Source organism: Elephas maximus, chromosome 1, assembly GCF_024166365.1.
Source record: "Elephas maximus indicus isolate mEleMax1 chromosome 1, mEleMax1 primary haplotype, whole genome shotgun sequence".
NCBI classification, from domain to species: domain Eukaryota; kingdom Metazoa; phylum Chordata; class Mammalia; order Proboscidea; family Elephantidae; genus Elephas; species Elephas maximus.
Window position 1 is genome coordinate 112,640,664 of NC_064819.1, and position 18,647 is coordinate 112,659,310.

The following is an 18,647-nucleotide window of genomic DNA, read 5'->3' on the forward strand; positions in this document are numbered from 1 at the left end:
TGGGGCACAGTTCTACTCTGACACACGTGGTGTTGCCATGAGTCGAAGTTGACTTGATGGCAATTGGGTTTTTCACATACACATATGTATATGTGCAAAATACTGAACTAGGTACTTTGAGGGATACGAAGAAGCAAAATGCACAATTCTTGTTCTCAAGGAACTTACGATGTAATTGGGAAGATAGTATACATATATAAAAAAGGTTAGATCGTAAGATAGCCAGTCAGGTGAATGTATGCTAAGTACTGAATGAGTGCTTTGGTGGTATGGGCAATAAATCCCACAAGAGCCAGAAAGGAAAAGATGTGTCATTCAGAACTGGATCTGAGTATGCTTCTTGGCACAGGCAAACTTCGGCTTTGCGTGTACTAAACATTCAGTAAGTCCATGTTCAGAGAATAATAACAATAGCTAAATATCTCATTTAGCAAATATTCCAGGACCTGTTCTAAGTGTTTTTCATAGATTATCTCATTTATTCCTCATAAAACCCTCTGAGGTAAGTATCATATGATTATAGTATTATAGTTTCTACCCTGCAAACCCTGGTGGTGTAGTGGTTAAGAGCTACAGCTGCTAAACAAAAGTTCACTGGCAGTTCGAATCCACCAGGTGCTCCTTGGAAACCATATGTGGCAGTTCTACTCTGTCCTATAGGGTCACTATGAGTTGGAATCGATTATGGATAGGGAAACTGAGGCTCAGACAGATTAACTTTCCGAAGGTCTCGTGTGATGGTATTGGGACTTGAAATCAGTGTTGTATTCTCAGATTACATGCTCTTTAGGCACACGTGACACTGCCGCTCAGTGAAGGATCAAGTATGATACAGATGGTGGAATAGACAGGGGCGCTTTAATCAGGAGATGTGGGAATGCTTATGATATGGGGGAGCCAGCTTTTGGGGGAGCCTTCTTAAAGAAAAACAATGCAAAATTAAAAATACAAAATTAAGTTAAAAATGAATATGTACTTCAAGTGAAAAAAGAAATCACAATAGGCTTCACATTTAAAAATACTGGAAAGTATTACAAACTCACAAAAATAGCATAACATTTTTCTCAGTGAACTCCCTGACACACCTCTATAACACTTTCCCCTTACATTTTTGGCTGATTTTACTTACATGACAGTGGCTCTGTGATATCTTTTTCTATAGACAAAAGAGAAAGATCATCTAGTTTTCCCTCTAGTGTTGTTGATCAAGTTTTTTTTTTTTTTTTTTTTAATTATTAGTTTAGAGAAATATCTTTCAGCTTTACAATTTGTTATTGGGAATGCCATGTAAATATGCAAGACCGCTGTCAAATTTTGGGAAACCTCTAACAAGTTTCATTTGTGAGCTTCAGGATATCATGACATTTAGAATTTTCTTGTGCTGTGACTAATTGAGAAATACTCGTTAAATTGATGCTGCTTATCTGCCAATATCCTCTTTGTAATGCAGGGATGGCTGCAAACTACATAAATATATTTTATTAAATGAAACTAAATGTGTCTCCATTCGATTTCTACTTGTCCAGATCCTATAAATACTTGCAGCCTTTCTAGTGCTACCCAGGAGGAGGGAAGACGTAAAGGAGGGGCAGTTGGAGTAGCAAAATATAACGGTCTTAACAGATGGCTGCTAAAATACTTTATGTTTGAAAATTTAATAAAACATATGATCATGTGAACACATTGGGAGGTCTCCTCCCAGAACTTAGAAGGGGTCAAGGGACCCTGAAATTCAAGCTTCGTTAACTTCCTCGTAAATCCACCTCTGCTCATGATGTGTTTTCTCAACAGAGTGTGGGTCATTCTCACTGGAGTGGAAAGAGGGCTCCTACCCAATAGCTGTGGGAGAGAAAGCTGAACCGGCTGAAGGAGAAATGGGGCCTTGGTGACATACTTTATGATCTCAGCTTTTATTGGCCAACCTGGAATCATAGCCATCTCTGACATGGGTGTAGTCTGTGACTGAAGTCAACCTTTGGGCTGGTGTATCAACAGTTGATTTTGACTTGAGTTTTGATTCTCCCTTTCTAGGCTGCCAGAGAAAGCAAGGAGAACGTGTCTGCCGGGCCACAAGGTATGCTGGCAGCAGTTCCTAATCAAATGGACATTTTGCTGTGCATCTGTTGAGCTGCATCTTCTATACCCCTTTGGTTTATGGCAAGGCTGAGTGAAATCCTTGATGGCTTGCATTTGGACTTTGTTTTTTCCTTCGTATTAAACTGGACCCTTGACTCCAGCCCTGTCCCCCTCTTCTCCTGGTACTTTCTGCTCTACCTCAGTCTAAGAGTTCTGAGTGTTTTGCCACAGATTCTTTGAATTCAGTCAGCTCAACTTGGGGCAATGGCTAGAGTAGGACTGTGAGAAGTCCTTGCTGATGGAACTCATTATAAGTTCTAGATCTGGGAGTCTTCTTAGAGAACATCAGGTGCAGTAGCTTTCAAACTGTGTTCTGGGGAGCTACTGGGATCTGAGTAGGTCTTGGGGGCTGCTATAGGGATTGAGGTAGGTCTTGTAGTGTATGAGAGTGACCAAGTAGACTGATCTGTAGGCTCATCACTCTTACTTCAACAAGGGCAGTTCCTTCTTCATCTATTTTATATATTGGTGATCAGGATAAGATTTTGTTGGAAAGAACAGGATTTTGTTGCCTAAAAAGTATGACAATCATGTACCTACTTCAATCCCCATCCATTTTACAAAGAATTAAACACCCAACATCCCCAGGATTTATGCGACTTCACTTTGGGGACACTTTGGTGATTGGCCCAGGGCAGCCCAGAGCTTAGACCTCTTCATCTGATTTGATGCTTTTTCTTTCCCCAGGCCAATGTGACGGTGCCTGCAACGAGGACAATTCCCAGTGCAGTCAACCCTGTCCTCCAGATGTTCAGGGAAACATGGGGTTTTCATGCAGGAAAAATAAATGGCACAAGGTCACTGATACCTGCCGAACACTCAATGCCTTCAATATCTTTGAGGTAATGTCCTTTCTCTCACAACATGGACTGTAATGTGGCCAATTCAAATGCCAAAATGGAGCCCCAAATTAGCAACGCATGTTGCCCTCACTAAGAGAGAGGAAGAACACGAGGCAGAGGAGCATGTATCCGTGTTTTATGAGAATACACCACACCTGTCTATTCTCTCTACACAAGAATCATGCTCTTAACTTTGGGCATCTAAAAGTTTGTGCCTGAGTTGCTTTGGTGACATGAAGTAAGTAAATATTTTAGGATATTGTGGGCCATATAGTCTCTGTTGCGGCTACTCAACTCTGCCTTTATAGTATGGAAAAAGCCCTAGACAATATGTAAGTGAATGAACTGGCTGTCTTCCTATAAAAATTTATTTACAAAGAAGAGGTGACCAGCCTAGAGCCATAGTTTGCCACCCTCATCTAAAGGGTGGGACCCAAATCTTAAACCTATGGGAGATTATCTCTATTTTCAGTCATTTTTCTCTCTTGGTGTTCTAGTTCATTCCTCTAAATCTGGTTCAGAATTTCCATTTTTAAAATATGCTTATGTCTCATGCTTTGCACCTTGGGAATAGCAAAAGTAAGCTTAAATCACATCAATAATTTGTATCTACACACATACACACAGAGTATATAACATAGGTGGCACAGTTTGCAGTCAACTGCTAACCTAAAGGCTGGCTGTTCAAACTCATCCAGTGGCACCACGGAAGCTAGGCCTGGTGATCTGCTTCTGTTAATATTACAGCCAAGAAAATCCTATGGAACAGTTCTACTCTGTAACACATAGGGGCTCCATGAGTTGGAATAGACTTAATGGGAACTGAAAACAACAACATAAAAGGAGTCTGAAATGGTCTGCTAAAGATAATATTTGCTATTTTGGGGGTGGAGTGGGGTTAAGAAGTAGGCAGTTGGGAAGTTGGGACTTTGATTTTTTGGCTCATATACCTTGGTGTTGGTCAAATTATTCCACAGGTGATGTGACGTTGGAAACATAAAATAGAAAAACATTATGCCATATACAGTTGTACAATAAGGCTGTCCTAGATTTTAGTAAAGGTACTTTTACATTGAAGACAAAAGTAACATAATAGAAATTTCTTCCTTTTTGCCATTTCTTAGGAGAATTTATATTCAATTCAACCAAATACAGAAAGTATAAAAATAACCCACTATGCTGGAAAATCTGAGACCATCACAGAAAGGTTAATGCAGACATGTCCAAAGGATTTGTCTTGTGTGATTAAAGGCATTCAGCAGTCTCCCCGGATCCCAGGAAACATTGCTATGATTGTTCAGCTCTTACATAACATATCAACAGAGCTAAAGGCAGATGTTGATGAGGCGAAGATGCAGGTGAGTGGCCTTCAATACCCGGTGGAGCATCATTTCAGTGGGAAAGGAATGTGGGTTACATGGAGTATCCTGTGAGCTTCCTGGGGACTGGGGATGTTGTCTTTCACCTCATTATCTCCAATGCCTCGCATAGTACGTATTCAATAAATCTTAATTGTAAGAAATAAGTGTACGGAAACAGCAAATACATTTAATCAACATGTACAGAGAGTCCTTACTTTGTACTGTGGTGGACATTCGAGTATGCTTTTCCAGTATTTATTCTGGCTACTCAAAATCCCTAAGAACTATTCTAGGTCTTCAGAAAGAAAGGCTTCTTATTTTCATTTGTGAGTCAGAACAGGTTGCTAAAATGGAAAATAATCGGATGCAAAGAAAACAGCTATACATGTCTGCCGCAGAAATGGGAAATGGAATTGGACCCATTTTGTTTGTTTTTGATCTTCAAAACAGGATAATAAAAGGTAGATTCAACCTCTGGGGCCAATTTCCAGTTTAGTAGGCTCCTATACAGGACCCTGCACACAGTTGGGATTTAATAGATGTTCATTACATGATGGACACTCTGATCTCAGTAAGCAGGTTGCTAGTTTCACCCAGGTGTGAAGTGGAGCTGATGATGGAAATGAGAACGTTGGAGGTTGCCCACTTGCCTGTCTCATAGGAAGGCATTTTGTAAATGGGGGAGGGCAGGCTGAGGTAATTTCCTTATGGCTGTATCCTTTAACTCAAACTTCAATGTGCACTTGAGTCGCTTGGGGATCTCATTAAAATGCAGATTCTGATTAATGAGGTCTGTGGTGGGGCCTGAGCTCCTGCATCTCTAAGAAGTTCCCAGGGGATGTCTGTACTGCTGGTTGGAAGGCCACACTATGAAAGTGAATCTTTAATGAGCTGGTGGGTTCAGAGAGTGGCTCAATACTAACACCTGTTCTTCGTTGATAGAGTTACAGCATCATTACCAACCACATTCTTAACAGCAAAAGCATCTCAAACTGGACTTTCATCCCTGAGAAAAACAGCAGCTGTGTCCTGCTACACTCAGTCAATTCCTTTGCAAGAAAGCTATCTATAAATAAACATCCCATTGACATATCAGATGCCTTCATCCACATCAAAGGTAGCACCATATCCAGAGACAACACTGAAAAGAATTTCACTTTTTCTATGAGAGTTAATGACACCAACCGTAAAGTCACTGGGCAAGTGTTCATTGCTAGAGATGAACTTTGGGATGCGCCTTCCTCTTCCCCAGTTGTCAGCATTGCCTTTCCAACTCTTGGGGCCATCTTGGAAGCCAGCCTTTTTGAAAACATCGTTGTGAATGGGCTTGTCCTGTCTGTCATTTTGCCCACGGAACTTAAAAACGTCTCACTGACTTTTGAAAAGATCAGCAAGTCAGAGGAGAAGAGGACACATTGTGTTGGCTGGCACTCCTCAGAGAGCAGATGGGACCAGAAGGCCTGTCAAATGATTCAAGAAAACTCTGACCAAGCTGTTTGCAAATGTGAGCCAAACAGGTTCTATACCTCTTTCTCAATTCTTATGTCACCTCACGCCATGGAGAGCCCGATCCTGACTTATATCACGTATGTAGGCCTGGGCATTTCAATTTGCAGTTTGATCCTTTGCTTGTCCATCGAGGCCTTGGTCTGGAGCCAAGTGACGAAGACAGAGATCACATATTTGCGCCACCTATGCATTGTAAACGTTGCGGCCACTCTGCTGATGGCTGATGTGTGGTTCATCGTAGGTTCCTTTTTTGCTGGTCCAATGACACGCCATAATGGATGTGTAGTGGCAGCATTTTTTGTTCATTTCTTTTACCTTTCAGTGTTTTTCTGGATGCTTGCCAAGGCACTCCTTATTCTCTATGGAATCCTGATTGTTTTCCATACACTGCCCAAGTCAGTCCTGGTGGCATGTCTCTTTGTAGTTGGCTACGGGGGTCCTTTAGTCATTGCTGTTATCACAGTTGCTGTCACTGAGCCTGGCCAAGGCTACTTGCGTCCAGAGGTGTGTTGGCTCAACTGGGACAAGACCAAGGCCCTCCTGGCCTTTGTGGTCCCAGCCCTGACCATCGTGGTGGTAAACCTGACCACAGCCACACTAGTGATTGTTAAGACCCAACGAGCCACCGCTGGCAGTTCCATGTTCCAGGAAGTGAGATCCATTGTGAGAATCTGCAAGAATATTGCCATCCTCACACCGCTGCTGGGACTGACCTGGGGATTCGGAATAGCCACAGTCATCGATGGTAGCTCCCTGGCCTTCCACGTTATCTTCTCCTTGCTCAATGCTTTCCAGGTAAGTCTAGGTGCTCCCAAACAAGTCCGAAGTGAGGATTCCTGAAGAGCTTTTATGATGATAAGCTTGTGGCATTAGGTTTCTACATAATAGATAATGGATTTGGAATAGTGTATTGAGTAAGGAAATGAGCTATAGATCCAGAAAGGCCTAGATTCAAATCCTGACTCTCTCATTTACTAATGTATACTATGATATTTGGAGTCCCTGGGTGGCACAAATGGTTAAACACTCCCCTATTAGCTGAAAGGTTGGCAGGTTGAACTCACCCACAGGTGCATTGGAAGAAAGGCCTGGTGATCTGTTTGGAAAGGTTACAGCCTTGAAAACCCTACGGAGCACAGCTGTACTCTGTACACATGGGGTTGCCATGAGTTGGAATTGACTTGGTGGTAACTTAAAAAATTTTTTTTTTCCCATGGTCTTGGAATATTTGTGTAACTTTTCTTAGCTGTATTTTTCTCACTTATAGAATGGGTATAATACTGCTTACTTTATAGCAGTGTTTGGAAAATGAAATACAATGGTGAATGAGAAAGCACCAAGTACTAAAATGATGTAAAGATGAGAAAACAGCCGAACGGTAGACTCAGTTGGTATGTATAGAAATTAAACAATATCATCCCCCCAAACAATTTAGGTATGTATCTGGAATTATTAAAATTTGCAAGTTTATTATATTTCCTTTCACTTATTGTAGTTTCTGTTGGAAAACAACTTATTTTAACAAAGCAAATGATACACAGTCGTGTTGCTGTTGTTGTTGTGTGCCATTGAGTCTATTCTGACTTAGTTACTAACCGAAAGGTCAGTGGTTCGAACCCCTCCAGCAACTCTGTGGTAGAAAAGGCCTGGGGATCTGTTCACATAAAGACTACAGCCTAGAAAACTCTATGGGCTAGTTCTACACTATCCTATATGGTTACTATGAGTTGCTATGAGATACATAACCAAAACCAAAACCAAAAAACCATACCCATTGCCGTTGAGTCAATTCTGACTCATAGTGACCCTGTAGGACAAAGGAGAACTGCCCCATAGGGTTTCCAAGGAGCAGCTGGTGGATTTGAGCTGCCAACCTTTTTGGTTAGCAGCTGAGCTCTTAACCACTGCATCATCAGGGTTTCTATAGTCATATAAAAAATTAATGGTCTGTCCTCTCCTCTCCTCTTTTGTGAATTAAGCAATGTTCACAGTTTCATGTGTAACCGTGCAAAATTTTCTATGCATGTACAAATATGTTTACACATAATATGGGGTTAAAAAAATATATTAAAAAGCTCACTACCATCAAGTCAATTCCAACTCACAGTGACCCTATAGGACAGAGTAGAATTAAATGACTTACTTTTTCACTTAGAAATACATCTTGCCTGGTCACTATACATAAATATGCCTCTTTGTTTTCAATGGGTGCATAATATTTTATATTCAATAATTCCCTTCTTGATTAAATTTTTTTTCTGTTACAGTGTATACCAATGAACTGAAGTGTATCATATTGAATACTAAATATATAAATAACATCTAGTTGAAAAGAAAGCTTTCATTTTTCTAAAGACCTCTGAAATATTTGTTTCTGGATACACACAGTAGCCAGTATGACTACATTCAAGTAATTATTTCACTTAATGGATAATAGAGATTTTAAGTCAAGGATCTAATTTTTCTCTTTCAAAACTTAATTATATATATCATCTTACAACAAACATTTTGATGCTATGGGGAACAATATTAATAATAGTGGAGGCCTCACATTTTGGCTCTCTGCTTTTATTTTCACATTTACATGCTGTTGTTGGTAGTTGCCATCAAGTTGATTTTGACTCATAATGTCCCCATGCATGCAGAGTAAAACTGAGTCCAATAGAGTGTTTTTTTGGCTGTCATCTCTAGGGAAGATCACCAGGCTTTTCTTCCACAGTGTCGCTGGGTGGCTTTAAACCACCAACCTTTTGATTTCAGTTTGTGCCATCCAGTGACATTTGCATTATATATATAAAAAAAAGTAATTACCAAGTGCAAGTTTACACAGCTAGTTTTGAATAGAACTGGGATAAAGACTCTGTTTTCCTAAATTTCAGTTCAGCGTTCCCCATGCCTACTCTTCATGAAGACTTAACGGGTTCACATCTTACTGCTCAGCATTTTCCTTTCCTTGTGTCCCTCGGGGCCATCTTATGTGTGAGTTTGTTTTGGACTAGGTTAGGAGCACTTCTATTTTGATACTATGAATGGCTCGTCCCTAGCTCCTTTACCTGTCATCACAGGGTTAATACATAGTTTCAATTCAGTTTCTGCCCTGACTTCTGGCAAGGAGGGAGGTGGAGCCATCTTAGGGCCAGCAGTGAGAAGCTGAAGGCAGGGTTGGGCCAAAGCCAGACTTTGGGGAGGGCAGTAGGCAGGGGTATGCTAGAGCTGGCTCATACTGGCTCACAAGAGCTGACTGTTTTAGTTTCAGGAACTTTGTGAGCTGGTTGTAAACACAGACATCATTTAAAAATAAGCTATATAGAAAAAAAACCTATACAGACATGCAATTAAGTAACTTATATGAAAAGCAAGGGCCCTACTCAAAACTCACCACTTCCTAATTATTTTAGTCATTTCACCATGCTTTTGCAGTTGTTTTCATCTCTTGTGCCTGCGTGGTGGAAACACTGGAAGATGGTGCGTTTCTGTACTTCTCTCCCAACTCTGTATTTAGTGACAGCACGTTGCTAGATTTAAACGGGCCATTTGTTGTTGTCGTTGTTGTTAGTTGCCAAGGAGTTGATTTCGACTCATGACAACTCCATGTACTACAGAGTAGAACCGCTCCATAGGATTTCCTTGGCTATAATCTTAACAGAAGCAGATTGCCAGGCCTGTCTTTGGTGGTACTGCTGGATGGGTTTGAACTGCCAACCTTTAGGTTAGTAGTTCAGTGTGAACCTTTGCACCATGGTGGGAATATTTAACCAATGAGATCTGCAAATGCTATAAATTAGGCCCTCCCCCTGCCACCCCGGCCATCCAGACTCAGTTATTGCCACACACCAGCACATTAGGGAATCAGGGCGTCCATGGAGCCCAGTAAGGGAGGAGAAAAAGGGGAGCCATGGATCTACCAAGGTGGGAGACAGAGTTCACTGAACGGAAGTAGCAGGACAGGCGAGTCCTAGGGTGAGCTGAGATGAGGAGCAGCTGAGGCTGAGGAGCAAGCAAGCAAGAAAGACTCAGAGACATATTTGGGAGGCCCAGAAGATGTAGGAAGCAGAGCCTATTGGAGATTTCCTGGTCCTGACTCCAGGGCGAGGGTGGATTAACCAGGAAACAAGGTAGGCATGAGCTTAACTGTGTTCACTTACTAATCTGCAGTATATGATTTCGCATGGGTTTCACCACATCATGAGAAATTGTGCACTACAGATTAGTAAATAAGCACAAGGAAGCCCATGTATACCTTGCTTATTGGGTAATCCGACCCGGGCAGTACCCACATTGGGTGAAAGATCAAAGATCTTCTTTATTAGGGAAGCATTACTACCTTGACAGCCCGTATTGTTAATCCATGAGTCCTGCTTTGTGTCCTATCTTGTGTTTAGTGAGAGTAATTGTGGGTAGGTGAAGTTTTGGGACCCCTCATGGCTATTTTGATGAGAAAAAGAAGAAAGCACATATTTTAAAACCTTGAGTGTTACCTGCTTTATCTACTAAAAGATTTCCAAAAATGCTGCTTCCAGTGAATTCTTTCTAGGTGTATTTTCTCATCCCTTCTCAATCGGATATTGAACTTATGACGAATTTTTTATCCAAATTACCTGGTTGATGTTTTACATAAATTTTCCCAAGTTGGCATGGACCAATGATAAATGATCCTTGTAGAAGATTTCCCTGTTAAGTATTTAAACAAAGAAACAACACCCAAATGAACTGTTATCAAGTTGATTTTGATCATGGCGACCCCATGTGTGTCAGAGTAGGCCTGTGCTTCATAGGGTTTTCAAAGGCTGATTTTTTGGAAGTAGATTGCCGGGGCTTTTCTCCAAGGCTCCTCTGGGTAAACTTGAACTGCCCACCTCAAGGTTAGCAGCCCAGTGAGTTAACAGTTTGTACCACCCATGAACTCCTGCTATACGGATTGAATAATTACATAATTAAACACACACACACACACACACACACACACACAGAGCCTACAATTACTAAGCATATATTTGTGCCAAGCCTTATCCTAAATGTTGCAAATACAAATGTGAATAGTCCAACCTCAAGTGATTAAAAATTTTGTGAGGGCAGAAATTCTTCTTTAGCCAAAGGAAGCTGTATATGTGGAGGGATCATGCTAGAATTGTGGTTCCCAGATACTTGAAAAAGATTAATTCTTGGGCCAAATGCCTAGAGATTCTGATTTGTAATGTATTCCTAGTACCAAAAACTTTACAGTAATGATGCTTTGTAATTAATAGACCATGCTATCAATGCTGTTTTTTTAGTGGACAGAATGACAGATTTCAAAAATTTTCTTGTAGGCTAACAGTATCAAACAAAAAAAGCAATCCAATAAAAGCTACTCAAAGACCATGGTTTTGGGTGTTGACTGGCCTGGCTTAATGAAGGGATGTGTTTTAGTGTAATGGGGAATGAACAAGCTGCATGGCCCCTTGAAAGACCTCCTCCTCTTAGCTAAGCTTTTGACAAATCTTAGTGGCAGTGGGTTTGGTATTGCTTTCCCTAATGAGCGCCTGGCTGTATCAGATTTATGGTGCCAGTTGCATCCCAGTCATGTGCCTCTGGGCTGGGTAGGGGTTCACATCAACTTACGAAATGGGAGCAACTTAACAAGGAGCATACTTGGCCATCATCCCAACTCCCTTCTCTGGTGAGCCAAGAAAGGAGTGACCACATACTCAAGAGAAATTTTGCACATTTGTTGCTTTCTATCACATTTTGAAAGTTGAATCTCTGAGCTTCCTTTTTCTTATCTGTAAAATGGGGCTAATACCTGTCCTGCCTTCTTTCAGGATGGCTTTCTGCCAATAGATGCGGGGGGAGGGGGAAAATCTTTGAAAACTACAATGAACTATAACTATGGAGGAACAATCTGCTTATGACTTTAATGGGGTCTCTCTTTGCATGGACCCTAACCCATATGAAAAAAAAAAAAAAGCTAATTAATTCCCTTTATACCTTCTTATTTGTAACCCCTCTTTCTGAGCCCTGTTTTGGCTTAGAGATGCAATCTATTTGTGTTTTATCAATTTTTCTGGGGATGCATGTATTTGATTTTTTTTGCAAGTCTTATTACATCCTTTGGCTGTAGACGGGGGTGGGAAGTTGAGGGGCTTATGGGCAGATGAGCACAGCTGCTTATGTTCTTTCCTGTGGAGGCTTCTTTATGACTGATTGTTCAGACACTGGACACTAAAGCTACCATCCACTACTTAACATCTTGGATTCTTTCTTTGACCGTTATACTAAGGTAAGATGCACAGCTCATGTTACACGCAAAGGACTTTCATTTTGCCCAACTTAAAAAAAAAAAAAAATTCCTAAAATATTCCCAAATGAAGGCAGAGACCTTGGTCTGTTTGGTTTACTGAACAGGGGCTGGCATATGGAAGATGCTCAATCAATGCCTGTTGAGTGAATGAATCTAGGTGTTGTAACCTTAAATGAGAGTTTCAGATTTAATGTTTCTTTTTACCAGAGTAAAAATATTTTTACCAGAATTGGAACTGATAACGAATGCTGGTTATTATTACTATTACTGCTACTACTACCGTTATTATTTTGTGAATAGATCTCCTCCTCTCTTCTCCTGTGTTTATCAGGGCTTCTTCATCTTGCTGTTTGGAACAATCCTTGATCCAAAGGTACTGTGAATTCTTCTTGTTGTTTTCTTTGCATTATTATAGTTGGCCCTGAAATGCTCACTTGTAAAGACCAGTCAGTGACAGTCTTTCTCAATCATTTGTCCAGGCACATGACCAGGGCATTCCTGCTCATCACAATACAAGTAATATATATCATCTTTTAAGCATTTCGTACCCATTAACATTAATCCTTAAAACAATCCTGGGTATTAGTAGTTTCAGTTTTACAGATGAGGAAACTGAAACTCAGAGTGATAAGTAACTTGCTCAAGATTTCAACAGATACCTGCTCTAACTAGTTAAAGCAGAAAAGAAATTTATTAAAGTTTGGGATATCATCTTTGGGAGGGTCTCTTTTTGCCTTGGAAGTCTGGAGGCTACACATTAGGAATGACTTCCAATTTATGGCACAGAACTATTTCAAGAGAGATGGCATTGTCCTTTCTCCTCTGCTGGGCACAGACAGCACAGTTCACTTGGGAGCTTAAGTTAGAATTGGATGCTTAAGCTCCACCCTGCCTGTTGGAGCCTACTTCTTTGCATTGTTGTATCTGATTGGCTGACACACAGCCAATCAGGATTCACATGCCTGCATCTTAACTGCAAGGGAGGTTGGGAGAATGAATTCCTGGCATTTACCTTGAAAAGCAATTGACTCAAGGTAGGGGATTCTGCAAACACAGAAAATAAATAAATGAACAAAACATCAAATGTTTCCAAATATTTCCTCAGGTTCCTTTTACCGTTGTGTTACTGTGACTCCTGAAATAAGAAACATAAACCCTCATAAACCCTTCTCAGCTGTGGTTGCAAACAACTCCACTACATGGCTATTTTGTGTTTTTTTTTTTTTTTTTTTACTATCAAGTCGTATTGTGAAGGGAAACCTCACAGTGTTCCTTTCATTCTCTCTTCTCAGATCACAAAGTAAAAATTATTCAGAGGTGAAAGTCAGAATCTTAGTTCTGATATTTCTTTTTACTAGCTGTGTGCCATTAGGAAGTTCCTTAGCCTCTGTGAACCCCAGATTCCTCAAATGGAGTGGAGGGGATAGTAATGCTTTCCCTGCCTACCCCACTAGATTATGGGAAAGAACAAATGCTAATTTGTAACTAAAAACACTGGAAGAATTTAAGATATATATCATATGATTATGTTTTTTATTACTCATAATACCACAACTAGCATTTGTAGCCAAAGTATCAGCAACCCACCATCTGCAACTCCAGAGAGTGTTCCTTCTTCTTTGGAGCCTACCGTGTCATGATGAACACTGCTTTTTTTGGGGGGAAAGGTGAAGTCACTCTGAGCTGCAGAACTTTGGTATAGATTAATTGTGAAGACAAAACTTCTACAAGGCCTTGAGAGAGGTGAATGACATTTTGTGTAGCAGAAAGGAAAAGGGAGGGGGAAATAACAAAGTGCCTGCATTCAGCCAGGAAGATCTAGGGAAACTGATAGGATGACCTGGAGTTAGACTACATGAGTTCAAATCCTAGTTCTTTCTCTTAGTAGCTAACTGACTTTGAATGTCACTTGATCTCAGAGTCTTAATTTCCTCAGTTGTAAAGTGGGGATAATAGTATCTATCTTAGAGAGTTATTTCCAGGATAAAATGAGATGGCAAGTGTGAGAAGCACTTTGAAAATTATAACACAAGATACAATTATTATTTATTATTCTTATTTTCCTGGCTCTGCAGACCTATGCTATGTAGTCTTGAATTCTGTTTTTTGTAACCATTAATTGGCCCTCTAGAAAAGGAGGTTTGAATAATTGATAAACTATAGGAATTGTTTAATTATTCAAGTGCTTGAGAAAATAATCCCAAAGCTATGTCAAGGAATCTTCGAATTTGTGGCAAAACTGTACTGCTTAGTCATTAGGTCCATGTTTCAAAAACCCAAACCCACTGCTGTCGAGTTGATTCCGACTCGTAGTGACCCTAGAGGACAGAATAGAACTGTCCCATAGAGTTTCCAAGGACAGCCTGGTGGATCTGAACTGCCGACATTTTGGTTAGCAGCCATAGCACTTAACCACTACGCCACCAGGGCTTCCAGGTTTAAGACCCCTGAATTGTCAGTGTCCTATACCAAAGGGAGAAAATAGCTAGTGATCTACTCCTGTAAAGTTCACAGCCTAGAAAACCCTATGCGGCAGTTTCTATCTGTCACACGGGGTTGCTATGAGTCAGAATCCACTTGATGGCACACAACAATAAAGACATACCAGTTCCACTTCTCTCATTTTTCCTTTTTTCCCTACCTTGTCCTAGACCATGTGGCCAGAGTACTGACCCCTCCATATCCTATTAATAGGAGTGAACTGGTAACACACACCCTTACCACAGTATTTTTCAGCCTCAATCACATATATCAACTTCTTAATTTCTTACAGTGTTTAAATTCTTAACTCCTTTTGTTTACTATCCAGATAAGAGAAGCCTTAAAGTGTCGAGTAACCTCTGCAAAATGGATCTCCAGGTTATCAGAGGTAACACTTTTATACTAAATTTTTAATTTTAAAAGTTTGACAAAATTCAAACAGTGTTGGAGTTTCTGGCATATGGAATGTTGTAAAATCTACTGCCTTAACACTTTGTGCTGTGAGTTTTTCAAAAGTGTTAAGTCATTGCCTTCTTGAGCACTTCATCTTCTTTCTAGGGTATGGGGACCACAACCGAAGGAATGAAAGCAGACTTAAATCAGTTTGGAGGAGACTGACCAGGGTGGCAAGGTGGCAGGGGAAGAGGGGAGATTTCAAAGGACATCATAGGAGAAGCAGGTGATGAAACAGAAACGAAGGGAGGTGAGAAGCCTCAGGATCCCACAACAGCTCATATATTCTTTGTGATTCCATTTGGCTGAACCACATTCAAAGGATGAAAATTCCTGGGAAACAAATTCTGACCTTACACAAAGAGCCTCTTGATAGTTTGATTCTCAAGAGGGGGGTGGCAGCCATGATTTCTGGAGTGGTCTAAGTAGGCTAGGGACCTGTTGAGGGGTGTTAGAGAGAATCTTCAGGCCAGAAGGTTGGGCTATTACATGTTCTATTGTCTATTCCCATAATTTAGAAATCATTTACTGTTATGCAGACGATGAGACCCATCAACTCTTCTGAGTGGGGGGAAATTACAAAGTGCAGTAAGAGGGGGTACAGGGTTGGCACAGGGAACACACTCAGTAACAAGAGAAAAGGTGATCTAGAGTTTTCCATGCCAGCATCTGATAGGACCAACATCACCTGGCATGGATTGGTGGATCATGCAGGAAACTGGACACTCTGTGGCCTGAGTTCCTACATTGCCCTCTCCCCATTTTCCTTACCTTTTCACTCTCTTTCCTTTGATTTCTCCATCCCTCGTCTTCTCTCCCTTTTCTTCCCCATGCCTTTTTCTTCCCCCCACGTGTCTGTCAGTTTGTCATACTGTGGGGGCTTGTGTGTTGCTGTGTTGCTGGAAGCTATGCCACCAGTATTCAGATACCAGCAGGGTCACCCATGGAGGACAGGTTTCAGCTGAGCTTCCAGACTAAGACAGACTAGGAAGAAAGACCCGGCAGTCTACTCCTGAAAAGCATTAGCCAGTGAAAACCTTATGAATAACAGAGGAACATTGTCTGATACAGTGCTGGAAGATGAGCCACCCAGGTTGGAAGGCACTCAAAAGATGACTGGGGAAGAGCTGCCTCCTTGAAGTAGAGCCAACCTTAATGACGTGGATGGAGTAAAGCTTTCGGTACCGTCATTTGCTGATGTGGCACGACTCAAAATGAGAAGAAACAGCTGCAAACATCCATTAATAATCAGAACCTGGAATGTACGAAGCATGAATCTAGGAAAATTGGAAATCGTCAAAAATGAAATGGGATGCATAAACATCGATATCCTAGGCATTAGTGAGCTGAAATGGACTGGTATTGGCCATTTAGAATTGGAAAATCATATAGTCTACTATGCTGGGAATGACAACTTGAAGAGGAATGGTGTTGCATTCATCGTCAAAAAGAATGTTTCAAGAAGTATCCTGAAGTACAATGTTGTCAGTGATAGGATAATATCCATACGCCTACAAGGAAGACCAGTTAATACGACTATTATTCAAATTTCCCCACCAACCACTAGGGCCAAAGATGAAGAAATAGAAGATTTTTATCAGTTTCTGCAATCTGAAATTGATCGAACATGCAGTCAAGATGCACTGATAATTACTGGCGATTGGAATGCAAAAGTTGGAAACAAAGAAGAAGGACCAGTAGTTGGAAAATATGGTCTTGGTGATAGAAACACCAAATTCTATCGAATGATAGAATTTTGCAAAACAAATGACTTCTTTATTGCAAATACCTTCTTTCACCAACATAAATGACAACTATACACATGGACTTGCCAGATGGAACACACAGAAATCAAACTGACTACATCTGTGGAAAGAGATGATGGAAAAGCTCAATATCATCAGTCAGAACAAGGCCAGGGGCCGCTGTGGAACAGACCATCAATTGCTCATATGGAAGTTCAAGCTGAAACTGAAGAAAATCAGAGCAAGTCCATGAGAGCCAAAATATGACCTTGAGTATATCCCACCTGAATTTAGAGACCATATCAAGAATAGATTTGATGCATTGAACACTAGTGACTGATGACCAATTGTGGAATGACATCAAGGGCATCATCCATGAAGAAAGCAAGAGGTCACTGAAAAGACAGGAAAGAAAGAAAAGGCCAAGATGGATGTCAGAGGAGACTCTGAAACTTGCTCTTGAGCATCGAGCAGCTAAAGCAAAAGGAAGAACTGATGAAGTAAAAGAACTGAAGATTTCAAAGGACCTCTTGAGAAGACAAAGTAAAGTATTGTAATAACATGTGCAAAGAGCTGGAGATGGAAAACCAAAAGGGAAGAACACACTCGGCATTTCTCAAGCTGAAGAACTGAAGGAAAAATTCAAGCTTCGAGTTGCAATAGTGAAGGATTCCATGGGGAAAATATTAAACAATGCAGGAAGCATCAAAAGAAGATGGAAGGAATACACAGAGTCATTATACCAAGAAGAATTAGTTGATATTCAACCATTTCAAGAGGTGGCATATGATCAGGAACCGATGGTACTGAAGGAAGAAGTCCAAGCTGCTCTGAAGGCATTGGCAAAAAACAAGGCTGCAGGAATTGCTGGAATATCATTCGAGATGTTTCAACAAACAGATGCAGTGTTGGAGGTGCTCACTCGTCTATGCCAAGAAATATGCAAGACAGCTTTCTGGCCAACTGACTGGAAGGGATCCATATTTATGCCTATTCCCAAGAAAGCTGATCCAACCGAATGTGGAAATTATAGAACAATATCATTAATATCACATGCAAGCAAAATTTTGCTGAAGATCATTCAAAAAAGGCTGCTGCAGTGTATCTACAGGGAACTGCCAGAAATTCAGGCTGGCTTCAGAAGAGGATGTGGAACCAGGGATATCATTGCTGATGTCAGATGGATCCTGGCTGAAAGCAGAGAATACCAGAAGGATGTTTACCTGTGTTTTATTGACTATGCAAAGGCATTTGACTGTGTGGATCATAACAAACTAAGGATAACACTGTGAAGAATGGGAATTCCAGAACGCTTAATTGTGCTCATGAGGAACCTTTACATAGATCAAGAGGTAGTTGTTCGGACAGAACAAGGGGATACTGATTGGTTTAAAGTCAGGAAAGGTGTGCATCAGGGTTGTATTCTTTCACCATACCTATTTAATCTGTATGCTGAACAGATAATATGAGAAGCTGGACTGTATGAAGAAGAATGGGGCATCAGGATTGGAGGAAGACTCATTAACAACCTGCGTTATGCAGATGACACAACCTTGCTTGCTGAAAGTGAAGAGGACTTGAAGCACTTACTAATGAAGATCAAAGACCACAGTCTTCAGGATGGATTACACCTCAACATAAAGAAATCAAAAATCCTCACAACTGGACCAATGAGCAACATCATGATAAACGGAGAAAAGATTGAAGTTGTCAAGGATTTCATTTTACTTGGATCCGCAATCAACAGCCATGGAAGCAGCAGTCAAGAAATCAAAAGACGCATTGAATTGGGTAAATCTGCTGCAAAGGACCCCTTCAAAGTGTTGAAGAGCAAAGATGT

The 18,647-nt window shown here is 40.8% G+C and overlaps 1 protein-coding gene across 1 annotated transcript in view; it reads left to right on the forward strand.

Annotated features, from left to right (window-relative positions):
- The window catches only part of ADGRF2 (adhesion G protein-coupled receptor F2), a 36,333-nt gene extending 21,106 nt beyond the window's left edge, over positions 1-15,227 (forward strand). The window contains exons 3-9 of the mRNA XM_049873481.1: positions 2,032-2,074; positions 2,824-2,978; positions 4,103-4,336; positions 5,282-6,643; positions 12,460-12,501; positions 14,938-14,997; positions 15,168-15,227. Of these exons, the coding sequence (XP_049729438.1) occupies positions 2,032-2,074; positions 2,824-2,978; positions 4,103-4,336; positions 5,282-6,643; positions 12,460-12,501; positions 14,938-14,997; positions 15,168-15,227 (1,956 nt within the window). The remainder of the gene's footprint in view (positions 1-2,031; positions 2,075-2,823; positions 2,979-4,102; positions 4,337-5,281; positions 6,644-12,459; positions 12,502-14,937; positions 14,998-15,167) is intronic.
- The last annotated feature ends 3,420 nt before the right edge of the window (positions 15,228-18,647 follow it).